General features: G+C 34.4%; 1 protein-coding gene across 1 annotated transcript in view; it reads right to left on the bottom strand.

The window, feature by feature from the left end:
- Positions 1-12,766, bottom strand: part of LOC137923743 (uncharacterized) — a 33,365-nt gene extending 20,599 nt beyond the window's left edge. The window contains exon 1 of the mRNA XM_068767004.1: positions 12,103-12,766. Coding sequence (XP_068623105.1) covers positions 12,103-12,583 — 481 coding nt within the window. The 5' untranslated portion in view covers positions 12,584-12,766. The remainder of the gene's footprint in view (positions 1-12,102) is intronic.
- Between the last annotated feature and the right edge of the window lie 601 nt (positions 12,767-13,367).

Below are 13,367 nucleotides of genomic sequence, written 5' to 3'. Positions count from 1 at the left end.
ACAAATGAAATTATATTTTCCATAGGAACAACTGTTACCATGTTCGTAAAAAGATTGAATATATTAACATTCAAAAAATGTTAAAAAAACTCCAGACATCCGTGCGATCGGTTTTGATGCAATTTATAAAACAAAGGTAGTCAGACGGTCTGAAAATAGCGTGAGAGGGAAGTTCTCTTGTTAATAAATCTTCTTTCGTGACGAATTACCGTCTGGCAACCGAACACGTGAACCAGTGTTGTGCTTATCGATATTTTAATTATATATACACGTTTTTATTTTTTATCATTTTCGAATTTTATACAAAAATAAAAAAACATCTATGAAGTATAACAGGTAATAATAATATAAAAAACATGTTTATAAACAAAACATTCATTAAAAAATGTCTTGTTGACTAAAAAGTAAATAGAAATGATTTCGTGCTTTAAAAATTTACGAAAATAGAATATCGATATTTTTCTGTCCCATCTCTAACCGACACGCCGGTCTCGACTTCTGCCCGCGGGCAATGATCAGCTCTTTAAAATTAGAATACTTTGAAACGTCCCGTTATTTGAAGAATGCAAGACACTTCCAGGCATACTTTATTAAAGATATACCAACTATTTTACCGGATGTCTAGAAATATACAATTTTAAATATAGAGATTAGGCAAGTAGATTTATGTAGTGTGACTGGTGGTTGTGGTTTTAAGGGGTGAATGCACAGTTCATTTATCACTTTTACTCCTATTACCAAGCAACCTGAACAAAGTGAGTAGCTTTTACAAGTGCAGTACTTTCACAGGGACATATAATAGACAATAATTAATTTTATTTGTCATATATCGAATTTCGAAATCGCTTGCTGTTACTATAATTAATATCATTACATTATTTATTATTTCTGAAACCACCGATTTTTGGATGTACGAAACTAATGACGGCGAATGAGCTATACTCTTACTACTTTAAAGCTATTACATCTATAACCAATCATCCTGATATATTTAGTTGACGTTTAAAATCGCAAGGATTGGGAGCACAGAGCTGAGACCCGTAACTTCTTTACGGTGCCTACAGAGGAAGGCTTTCCCTTTTAAGATTACCCACGCGATAATAAAAAATAACAATAGAACAGACATATGAATAAAAATTTCGAAAATAGATAATTTTGTTTGCTGTATATAAAGAGTTATAAATAATAAAATGAAATAACGAACAATTTTAAAAACGATGTGGAACTGAATGAGGTTTGAAGTCAAGACTGCGTTTCGGCCTTGAATAAAAATTATATATAAAATTTCTGCTCGATTGCACCTCTCGGCGTCATTAAAATAGTTTTTACTTGTTACTATCAGAACTTGACCGTGAAAATTACCGTGAATAATGCTTTTGTAAGAAGAATGTTGTCAGTGAAAGCTTTGGACCTTGAAAGCAAAGTAGCGTTCATCGTTTTAAACGTAACGTATTTAAATGCCGCTGCTTCCCGGTCCGGAACGAACCGGCACCCGTGACGGCTTGCCCTACCCACTGTGCCCTATGGGAGAATACATTATTCTACTACTCTCCGCTCCACCGACCACCAATCTCGTTGCCATCCAACGTTGGATGGAATTTTTTTTTAATCCTTGTTCACTGAAGCAGGCCAACCGCTCCAACATGGAATTCCCTCAGCGAAAACAACAGGCGATATTAATGTTTTGTCTTTGACTAAATACGAAATGTTGCCAGTTAAACATACGTCGTAAATTTTCTTTTATGAAGTGAATTTTGTGTTGACCTTAATAAAGTTTAAACTAATATAATAAAATTTATTTAAAATTATACTTACCCATACCTTTCACATGTAATTAACCAGTATCGATTTTTATTCTAACCTTTTATGAACGTACGTGATCTAGTACGAACATTCATTCCCAGGGCGACAACGTGTTCAGCACACATTCGTATGTACGAATCGTTCTTAATCTGAAACATATAGCCCTGTGTCCTGCTTACTAACACGATTAACTACCTAACATTACTCTTTACCCACGGCTTCGTTCACACAATTAATTTAAACAATGGTTTAACGAAATACAACAAGTATAAAAAACCTTAGATAAATGAATTATATGCATATGTAAATATATACCATGGGCAACCCAAGGATTAAAAATCCATCGAGTCGCTACTCAATTTATTGAACACGACTTCGAAGTCCGGCAGGTAGTAACTTTGTAAATACTGGCACAGATTGATTACAGATTTAAAATCTTTAAAGCGATCTGTTACCAAAAAGCTTTAAGCTTTAATAATTATATTCAATTATTTAGTTTAAAGTGATCACATTGAAATATGCTACGTAATACTTTTAGTTATAATAAATAAATAAAAAGTTCGAGCCGTGGTAGTCCATCGGTAGCGGACGGAGACTTTCGACTGTAGGTTGCGGCTTCGATTTCCGGGATACCATCTTATATAATTCACACTTAGTGCATTAATTTTATAGTATTGCCACTGCTTACAAAGAAATTTACAGAGGATGGGCAGCAGCGATATCTGCGTACCATAATACCATTCTACGATCGCTAACCCGCTGTCAAGCGTGGCTATTATGGTAATTCTATGGGGATAGATATCTTTAGAAGTATACCTTGCAGTTGGCGTTCTATGGGCTGAAACGTTGAAATAATATTTTTAATTGATTATGCCAAAAGTAACCAATAGTGATTCCAACGTGAAATTTGTACTAATTTTTATTTGTATAAACAACCCCAGTAGTGTTTTCAATTCAATTCTATATAATATTGATGACTGCAATAAACAGTATAGGAAATTCTTATTAAATTCTAATAAAAGCGTAACGTTGTTCGATATCCGAGCTCTGGCACAAGACAACTCCTAGCTGTAGGAGCTTCATTATTTATAGCCTTAGCAAGACTTACAAGTATCCATCCACCCCAAATTACTTTTTAACAATCATTCGGTCACTAAGTATATATCTACAACACAATAAACAAATTAAAAAAATTACTCGAAAGCATAAAGCGGTTACGCCGACAAAAAATTTTCTAAGTCCAAACATTAAAATTCTGTTTATTTAACGGCGTATACGAATTTTTTTTAATAAATTACACAGGATTCGAGTGCACTACATTGATGTTACTGAGACCATTATCGCTCCCACAAGAGTTTGGTTAGAAACGAGAGAACAATAGAACAATACGAGGAAACCGTCTGTCGGTATGTTTGTTTGGGCGCATCTTAAGTTACGAATGCGTATCGAGGGGCGTAAGTAAAAAAAGAACTGCGGCCGTTGACCTTTAAGGGCGGAGGAGCTCTGGACGATTTGATACTTTATGGTACGGTACATTCGTACGTGATACTTGATACAGCGTCCCACTTTACGTACATGTTTTCAAGGGGTAAATGTAGTGGAACTCAAATGGCTACGCTTACCATGTATGGTTGTCATGTTAAAAACTTAACAATGAAAGAAAAATAACATGTGAATAAAAATCTCGTCTTCGCGATCGTTTATTTAAGAAATTAATTTATATGAATAATCAAAAGAAATAATAAAAATTATGTTACATTTATTCTCGCTTGCAGTATGATTCTTTTATTACTGGTTATCTTAGCAAACATAATGCGTATAAATCAGTTCCTTAACGTTCACATTTGATTATAAGGATGTCTTAATATCACAGGTTTTACAATACTGTATTAACTATCCAGAGTTAGTAGTTAATGTAGCGCTTCTTTTTATGAGAGTATGTTTATTAAAATTTTTATATACAAACCTGTTTAAAAACACGCCAACTCATATAGTAAACAGGAAAAATAACGCGTCCGTGCCATGCAAATATCAAATATATACTGAAATTTTTTCGCATGTAAACGCAGCTTTACCTCGTTATTAGTACCTATGACAACCAATGCAGTTCATTGTCGTACTGTTATAAGCTGTATTTTTACGCAATTTTGTGAAGACCCTACTTAAAAAATATAAATATTAGACAGTGTAACGGATTCAACAAATATAGCTCGTGGACCCTTCAGGACCGCAAATTCAGTTCCGATGAAACTGCGAAAGTCTAAAGGCTAGCAGCATTAACGTCAACAGATGCAATATATATAGATCAATACAATAAAACCTCCGTCACTCCTTGTTATAAAAGATAAATCGTAGAGTGAATCATATTGTTAGTAAAAAGAAAACATGTTCGATCCTGTCCTATTACTATGTAACTGTATGACTCATAATGGGCGATCTCGTGGGTGTGGTCATCGTGACTTTACCTTTTTTGACAGCTGACATACGTTAAAAATAATTATTACGCCATCGTATAAATACGTAACCGATTTCAATGAATACCCCGTTTTACTTTAAGGCGAGAGACAATGACACGAAAATAATTTAATACAATGGTCGAAGCTTCCCGACGTCGTCGCTTCTGCCTGTAGACGCCTACTACAAGGCACAGGCCTTCCCTAAAGACATCTATGGGGGGACATACCATAATCGCCAAAAATTTGAACACAAGTGAGCGATTGTAGTGTGGTAATATAGTACGCAAAGGCCGATGCTGCCAATCGTCTCAAAACTTATTTATAAACAGTGACAGAATCGAACCCGTGACCTACGATTCCCGAGATACCCTTTGATAGAGATATTAAAAATTAGATTTAAGCTCTACCTTCCGTGCGTTATACTATGTTCAATATACTCAAACTCAGACCATCACGAAATTCATATCATATCTGTAAAGGCGTCTTAATCATTCAAAAGCTAATATTTAAGTTTACAATTATATTTTACAAAAGCAAACATGTAATGGTATTAATATAATCTGAAAGCACTTATAAATACCTATCAAGCATGTAAAATTACAAGTTGACCGCAATTTAACTTTCATGTAAACGTAGTACAATGTTTCGAAAGGTGATTCAGGTCAAGTGACACTCCGCACCCCGCCCCGCATGCCCCTGCACTCCAAATATTTGGTCATTGCATGCAAGAATTTAACCTGGTAACAGCTATCATCGGCAAATATTTACTCGATATCTATTTAGTTTGAGAACCACTGACTCGGTATTTATGTCATGAGAACAGTATATCAAATTATCTATTGACAATTTATAAACGCAAACAATCTTATGGTTTAGGCTACGATAAAGTAACCTATATGAAAATAAAAAATAATTTATTGACAAAATTTTTTTTTCTTCGCGGCTGTATGACACTGCCTTGTTGATTTACTCCTATCAGAATTTGTGTAATTCCTCGTATAAAAATAAATATTAAAACAGTTAATTGCAATCAATTGAATTTATTACCCTTTTGTAAATTGTACTTCTGTTATTTTCACAAAATATTTCTCTTGGCCACACCGTAACTGTTTTTTTCAATAACTTTGCTAATACTTTGTAGATGATTGTTATGAAAAAAAAAATAGAAAAATGGACAGAAATTTGAAAAATAAAAAAAAAATTGTATGCATGTGAAGTTCGAGTATTGGACAATTCACACGCTGCAAATTTAATCTGTATTGGTCAGTATTTATCGATCACAATATTTATTTATTTGACATTGTCATAATAAAAAATAAATTTGTCATATTATTATTTTTCTATTAAAGCCTGGACAGTGTATTTATAATACAAAAAGTCTACGTAACACAAGAATATATAATACAATGCAATATTAAATTAAGAAGCTAAATAAATATTAAAACGTCAAGTCTAAATTTTCCAAACATGAGTGCGAGTCGAATATTTAAGAAATCTATGTAATAAATAATCTAGTTTTTAAAGTAAGGCGAAGCAATTAAGATTTGTTAATGTGACTCAAAAATATTGCCGCCGCATCATAAACAAAAATAATTAAGATATGAACGTACCAATCGATGTATTTTTTTTTCACAAAAAATTGACGTAACTAACAGGGCGTTCACCTGTTCTTAAGCGAGATGATCTGTTTTTAACTGTCATATACAACCCAGTTTATTTACATATAAACTAAATAAAACTTGTTATCTCATAAGTTTAACTATATCGCTACCGAAACTGCTGTACCGTGGCGTAGATATGCGGCGAGACAGGAACTCCCCCAGCCTCTCCATCGGCTGCTTCGTTCCTTTAATCGCTCGCAGCAGCGGCGCTCTAGCTTTTTTCCTCGATCTCCACCTTGCCTCGTTTTACTCAGGAACGGTACAGCGCTTTCGGTCGCACTATAATTACGACGGCCATTAGTACTTAAAAATACGTGTTTTATACAGTCACGATGTTGGACAACAGCTTCACACATCATAGTATAAGCTCTCACCATGGCTACTTACGAAAATTCTACCACTTTTGAAGTAAGCACGAATATTGTCTACCTGCATGGCCTCTTGCGAAAATTCGTACAACTTATTACGTAAGACCTAGTATTATCCTTCTTAGCCTTTATCGATATTTCCTTCCACTTAAGAGCCAGTATGGTCCTTCAAAATTTTAAAGTTAACTTATAATTAGGCAGTATATAGGCAGTAGAAGCGCATATATTGGAGACAGACATAGACGTGATGTGTCCACCTAAACGGCCTCTTGTAAAAATATCAACCACCTACGTCGCATAAAAGCTTTTCTCAGTTCGCGGTAAATATGAATAATTAATATCCGCATAGCACCTCACACGTTCTACTTAGGCAATGCCAGTGTTATGAAACGTCGACCCGCTGAGCACGCTATAATATTTTTTTTAATTAAAATATATTTTGAAGTGGCCTGTACATAGATAAAATATTTGTAACTGGTATAATAAGGTTCATCTTTCATATACACTATATGGCGTATGAAAACGGGGCGATGCGTAGAATTATGACGATAAGGCCCTAACTTCGTGGTTAAGAAAAACTACACAGAATTATCGAATTCCGGTTCAAAGAAAGGAAATTTTCGTCTTAAAACTGTCTTTTTTATTTGAAACTCTATAACCATACCTTCACCTCGCTCGTTAAAATACATAATGATTACTTTGATGTACTCGAATATTAATTGTGAAATACATAATTTAATTTTCATTTATACTGTACTTATTTAAAGGTAAGTTTAGGAAAACTTTTTTATGATAATGTTAATATAAACGTATAATCCTAAGACACAAACTTACACAATCATTTACTCCAGTGGTTCCCAACCTTTTTTGTGTAACACCCCATGTTAGCCTTTCTAAAATTCTTATGCCGCCTTCTGTAATTTTCATATTTATTAAAGAATTTACTTTTATAGTACATTTTCAAATTACCCTCCCATCGGACGTGGGTTCCATGTTATTAAACACTGGTCTAGTCTAATCCACCACAGTTTGAGGTACAAATAAATGTCACCTGTATAAACCTTTTCAATCGTGAGTACACTGGTGTACAAAAGTGATTAGGTCGGTCCCTTCTATAGCTGACTGTATATTTGAATAAATATAGACCAATGCGTAATGCGATGTAAATTGTTCGTTGAACAGCATACAATTTGTTCCGCAATATCTGCACAACAGTAAGGAGTTTATTGAACTTAGATTCTAATATAGCATCGAATACATATCGACCATTCGATTAATCCATTTCCTTGTTAATTTAGTAAATTTCTATATCAACAAACTGGTTGCCATCCTAATTCTGTTATAATCAAATACGAGAACTAGTTATTTTACTATCAGCTAATAACACTTTATAATCTGTATAAAATTGTAATAAAATCCATATTAGTTACATTACTGTTCATTATGATGTACATTTAATTATTATATCCGTAAATTAATAGACGTACAACAATCCCTCCTATAACACGGTTATCTTATTTCATATAACACGATTCCCTCGCATAAGTGTTTTCACCTAAAGGGACTATTACCTGCGTTAAATTTCTGTACTCTAGAGGACGAGTCCTTAAATCATTTTCCCTTAGCTAGTCCATTATCCGAGAGGTCTATGTCCAAAATTGGACTATTATTGAATGATGATGAATTTTGTACTGGGATATTTATAATGATTTGTGTGCACACCAAATTATGTTCTCAGTTTAAAAAAAATAACTCACTCACCCTACGACTTTATTCGTCTTATCTTTCAAATTTCGTGATACTTTGAAGAGGGTTACTATGAGAAAAAAATCTATTTCTAGAACAATAATTACAATAAGTATATAATAAATCACAAGGGCAATTGTCGAGTGTCTGTGGCATCAATTTGAGACCCACGTTTTACACATGGCCGTTACATATGCCACCTGTTTCCGTGTTGGTAAAGCATCAAGATATTTACACGATTAAAATGTAACTAACAATGCTGTATATCAAAAATCATTACAATAAACAAAATATTTTGTAAAATAATAATTACTTTTTTTAGATTATTAATTATTAAACAAGGCGGTATCTATCGGAACAAATAATCTAAAAAAAATTAAATTGTAGTGTGTTTCTAATATTAATATATTCGTTTTGAACTAGATGCCAATGAATATATATACGTTAAATATACCAAAATTACAGTTTTTTTTAACAAATTTTAACTGGATAATATCTGATATGGCTGGACCGATTTTGACAGGACACATACTGGCAGGTAGCTGATGTGATGAAAAGTAACTAGGGCGACTTTTATTTAAGAATAATTATTATAATATAATAATATAATGAAACATAAAGATCAGTGCGAGTCACGGGCGACGAATAATCAAACACTTCATTCCAAATGAACCACGAAATAATCAAAATGGCGTCTCAAACTACTGCGTCTAAAATAACCAAAGGTCATCAATGTTCATTTGTAATATAAATCAAGGAATGTACTCTCCGCACTCGACTTGCTATCATAAGAAACAGTTATGTCAGAATAATAGCGGGCAATGATTCATGGGACCTTTTTTTACGTTGTTTTTCTCCATAGTTTATTACGACAAACATCTAACGTCGCTAGGGTGTCTCCGTGTTATGTGAATCGTCGGATTCCCGGTCACATATTATTACTTTTAATGATCAAGATTAACCATTAAAATTAATTTCACGAATGCATATGCACTAAAAATAAGGTTTAATTACAGTGATCAATTTGTGTACGTCAAATGAAGTACGCCAGAAGATAAAAGCTCCATCAGATTGAACATCTGCAATTATAACGCCATTCTTCAATTGAAAGCTGCAATAGTTTCATACGTGTCTTGATCTGAGAATATTCCAATATCTTACGGCTTTTTTTGGGTCACTTTCACAACATTCTCAACACAATGTAGTAGGACAATTTATTCTCGAGCTTAATTATTACTTAGAACCTATGTATTATATTGAATTTATGATTAAAATATGACTTTTCACTTATGTATTTCCAAACTGGATATAATAATAAAATTATATGTTTAAGATATTAAACCAATAAGATTAGTTTCTATCGGAATACAAAACTCGTATTGAATGACAGTCCAGGCGGAAGTTTCCTCTTGGAAACTGGATGACCCACACCTTATAAAAAAATCTATGTAACGAACATTGCTAAATTTTCTAGAGGATTATCTTAATAGAGATTTTAGACTAAGCGCTCTGTACCCGCGGAATCTGAAAATGCTACTTAGGCTGCAATGCAAGTCTAATGCATAGTTACTAAATAGGAGGCTTCAGATATTTTGGAGGTCGCCCTTTTCAGTTTACCACTTCCAACTTTCTAAAATCTATCTAATAAGACAGTGAAAATAACAAAAATGAAATTAAGGGTAATTACATGTAAAAGCGTCTGAGATTAATATTCATCGTTTGTCGGCAAAAAGCATAAAAGTTTTTAATTTACAAACACCCTGTTTAAAGTTATCAATACGATACTCGATGAAAGATAAATGACGACGATTACTAATATGATATTTAATACATTTTAAACCACTAATATTCGGAAAAGGAGTACTATACATTATTTGACAAAAAGAGCTACATATATATATATATATATAAAGAATGCAAGCAGCACAAGATCGGCCATAGTGGCAATCTTTGGAGGGGTCCTTACAGATAGCGTATATTGACTTCCATAAATTTGATGAGCTATACATACGCCCCTTTATAGCTTTTACACTTATAACTAATGAAATTAAATATAAAGTTGAAAAAGTCCATGCAACACCAGAAGCATGGCTGTAATGAGATAGTATTCTGTTGCAACAAAATAACAACTGCATCCTTGAAAATAATAATATAGTCCTTAACGCGATGTCATAAAGTCGTTAATAAAAATCATGTGGTTTGGAGCAAAGGTAGCAGAGATAGCTTGCTTTAGAGAGGTGGAACAAAAAATGTAATAGTGTTGGACCATAGATGACGCAACCGGACGTTGACCCCTATACCCCATCGGATTTTGAAAGCGATGGACTGAATACGAAATACTCGATCAGGACGTACATCGGAAATTTCGGGAGGATGTCTTCCGATTTATTATTACATAAAATATTGTTAAATTTCATGTTTATTTATGACACGTGTCAAACTGTCTAAAATTATTTCCATTCTTTTTTCAAATGTAAATACGGAAGACATAAATATATTTTAATAATCAAGGGCTGATTGGTTACATATATAAAAACTTTAAAGGTGAATGTATAGTCCATTTTCTGATGATTATTGTTCCGTACAGTCATATATCCAAAAAAATGTTACAGAAAAACAAAAAGTACAATATTAACATATAAAACTTAATTATTGTTTAAGGGACTGATTGCCTTGCAGACTTCGTGTAACTGGAAGTTGCAGTCCAATAGTTTCAGACTGATCACTTCATACAAGATGATAGGAATTATGTGTAAAAACATGTTGCTAATAAATGAGCTACAAAAATGCACGATCACAATATTTATTAAAAGTTGAAGTAAATATTGCGATATTAATAATGGACGAGAATAGAATTGCGACGTGAACTTTATAGTAACAAATTTCATGAAGCGACCGAGCGCGTCGGTTACCTTATATGGATTAGATCAGAGGAGTGATAATCAATGTTCAGCGGCTATTAAAGTTAAAACACGCGGGCGCCCGGGACTGTGCTTGAATGAACTTAATGAAGCCCTCATTGTATATAAATGCACTTGAATTATGGCAAAAACTTCCTTCTTGAACAGAAATTTGCTTTAGATATACTTATGTATGTTTAAAACTAAAGTTAATTTAATCATCACATTACATCCACAAAATCTTGGAGAAATGCGGTCACAAATTTCAAACAATCCTGTAATCGAAAAAACTTGTTAGAAAACTTTTTTTTAATTCACCATACGTTATCTTTATTATATTGCCAATGTTTTATTAAAGATTTAGTTACTAAATCAGAAATAATGAATAAAATATTTATTTTAAAACATTTAATGTAGAATGATAATGAGATGTTTAAAAATATATATACTTTAATTGTTGTACATATACAAAGATTTTGGAACTTAAATTTCATTGGTTTATATTTTCATAAGTTTATTATATCAAACATTCGTAATACGTTTATCTAACTAGACATAAATAATCTACAAGTTCATCTAAACTACAATCATTGGGTTATTAGGTATATACTGTAATTACACATAGGTAAAAATAAAACATAACCTCAAATTATACATAAAACTATACGTACATGTTTACCACAGGCACGGCGGCCACTTTTGGCGGGAAGGCGAAAAATAAGTCGATCCCACAGTTTTATTCCAATTTACTATTTACGTTACTTTATTACCGATTGTGTGTGTAATTTAACTAATTTGTTTACTGTATGATTACATGTAATAACCCAGAAATGTAGATGTCATAGCATGACTAAATAAAAGAGTTAACAACATTGCAAACTAAATTTGACACCTGTCGAAAGTTGAAAAGGTCACTTTTTAATTTAAATATAAAGAAATTAATAAATACACAGACGCAGAGAAATGAATTTTTGGATGGACACTTTTAATAATCCTATGTGGACATATGGCCATATACCATTGATCATGATGACCTTTTGTGTACATCATGAGAAGAATGAGAGTCCTATTTAATAGAAACTAGAATCAGATTGCACTCTTCCATAAGGCTAACAATATTGTTTAATATTTTCTTAGTACAAAAAAAAAACTATTTAGCCGTACTGACCTGTCATCTGCAGCTGTCTTCTAGAGGCAGGCGTGCGTGGTGTGCGGGGCGTGCGCGGTGTCCGAGGGGCGCGCGGGGTGCGGGGCGTTCGCGGCGTCCGCGGTGAGCTCCCGGCGCTGCCGCCGCTACGCCTCGACGGCGACCCTAACATCCTCAAATCTGTATTCCCGACACACGAAAGCGCCTCCGTAGCTGTCCTAGATCTCTCCTTATCTTCCTCCGCGAATTTCACAGGAGAATCCATCTTCGCCGCCTTATACGCACATTCCGTCTCGACGTCGAAATTGAATCTTCTAATGAAACGTTTGCGTTCCCGCGCATACTGCTCCGCCATTAGCCGCCGCGTTTCCTCTCTGTCCGGCGCTCCGAATAAGCACTTGCAACTCCCGCGTCTCCGACGTGACCAGTTCACCTCTCGCACACCCATCCCTGTCGACATCTCGAACCTCCGCTGCTTCGGTGTACGACCGCCCGCCGCCATGATGTCAGGTGAACGACGACTGGTTCGCGAGAAACATCTGACTAATCTCCCGAGAGAAAACAGCTGTTGTGCAGGTATGGAGGGAGAGAGAAGCGTGTAGGGCTCCGACGCGTTAGAGCGGGGGCGACGATAGCACCTGGCGGCGAAACCGCGCCAAAAACTAACCTACAAAGTACGGACGGGGCAGCGTGCACGCGCTCCGACCGACTATAAGCGACTGACGCTACGTTTCCCGCGCATCACCGCGTGCGACCATTTCGGCACTCACTTGGCGCGCAAAAATCAACAATGGAGCCAAGGACGCGTTTTTATAAGTCTACTGATACAGGTGAAGTTAAGAAAGGGGACGCAGAAATTGTTACGTTTCAATGACAAACCATAAACGTCTTACGAATGGAACAAGTGACTTATTAATAGAATATTGCCCGTGCTCGCACTGTCCGAGTCTTTGAGTCGCCGTAACAACGATGTTCAGCTATATTATTATTACTTTATCACTGACGAAATTAAAAATAACTAAATGTATATCTGTTGCTATGCCACATAATTACAATTTCGACTTGTTCATAATTTGTAAATGTGTAGATAACATGACCTTCAGTGTGAAATATAATAAAACTGATAAATGTTTTCCCTCTAATATTGACAAATCACAACTTCGTACGGACGCTCCGATGGACTATTAATAAAAACGTTAACACAGTTTATTGCTTTAATAGGTTCAATTCGAATAGTTTACTTTTACCTTAACTTTTATAAATTGATAATTCATTGATGAATGTTT

This window comes from Battus philenor, unplaced genomic scaffold (genome assembly GCF_028537555.1).
Source record: "Battus philenor isolate CCGP_79_NKW_IND1 unplaced genomic scaffold, ilBatPhil1.0.hap1 SCAF_22, whole genome shotgun sequence".
Lineage (NCBI taxonomy): Eukaryota > Metazoa > Arthropoda > Insecta > Lepidoptera > Papilionidae > Battus > Battus philenor.
Note: the sequence above shows the minus strand (reverse complement) of the source record. Positions and strands in the feature narration are given on the sequence as shown.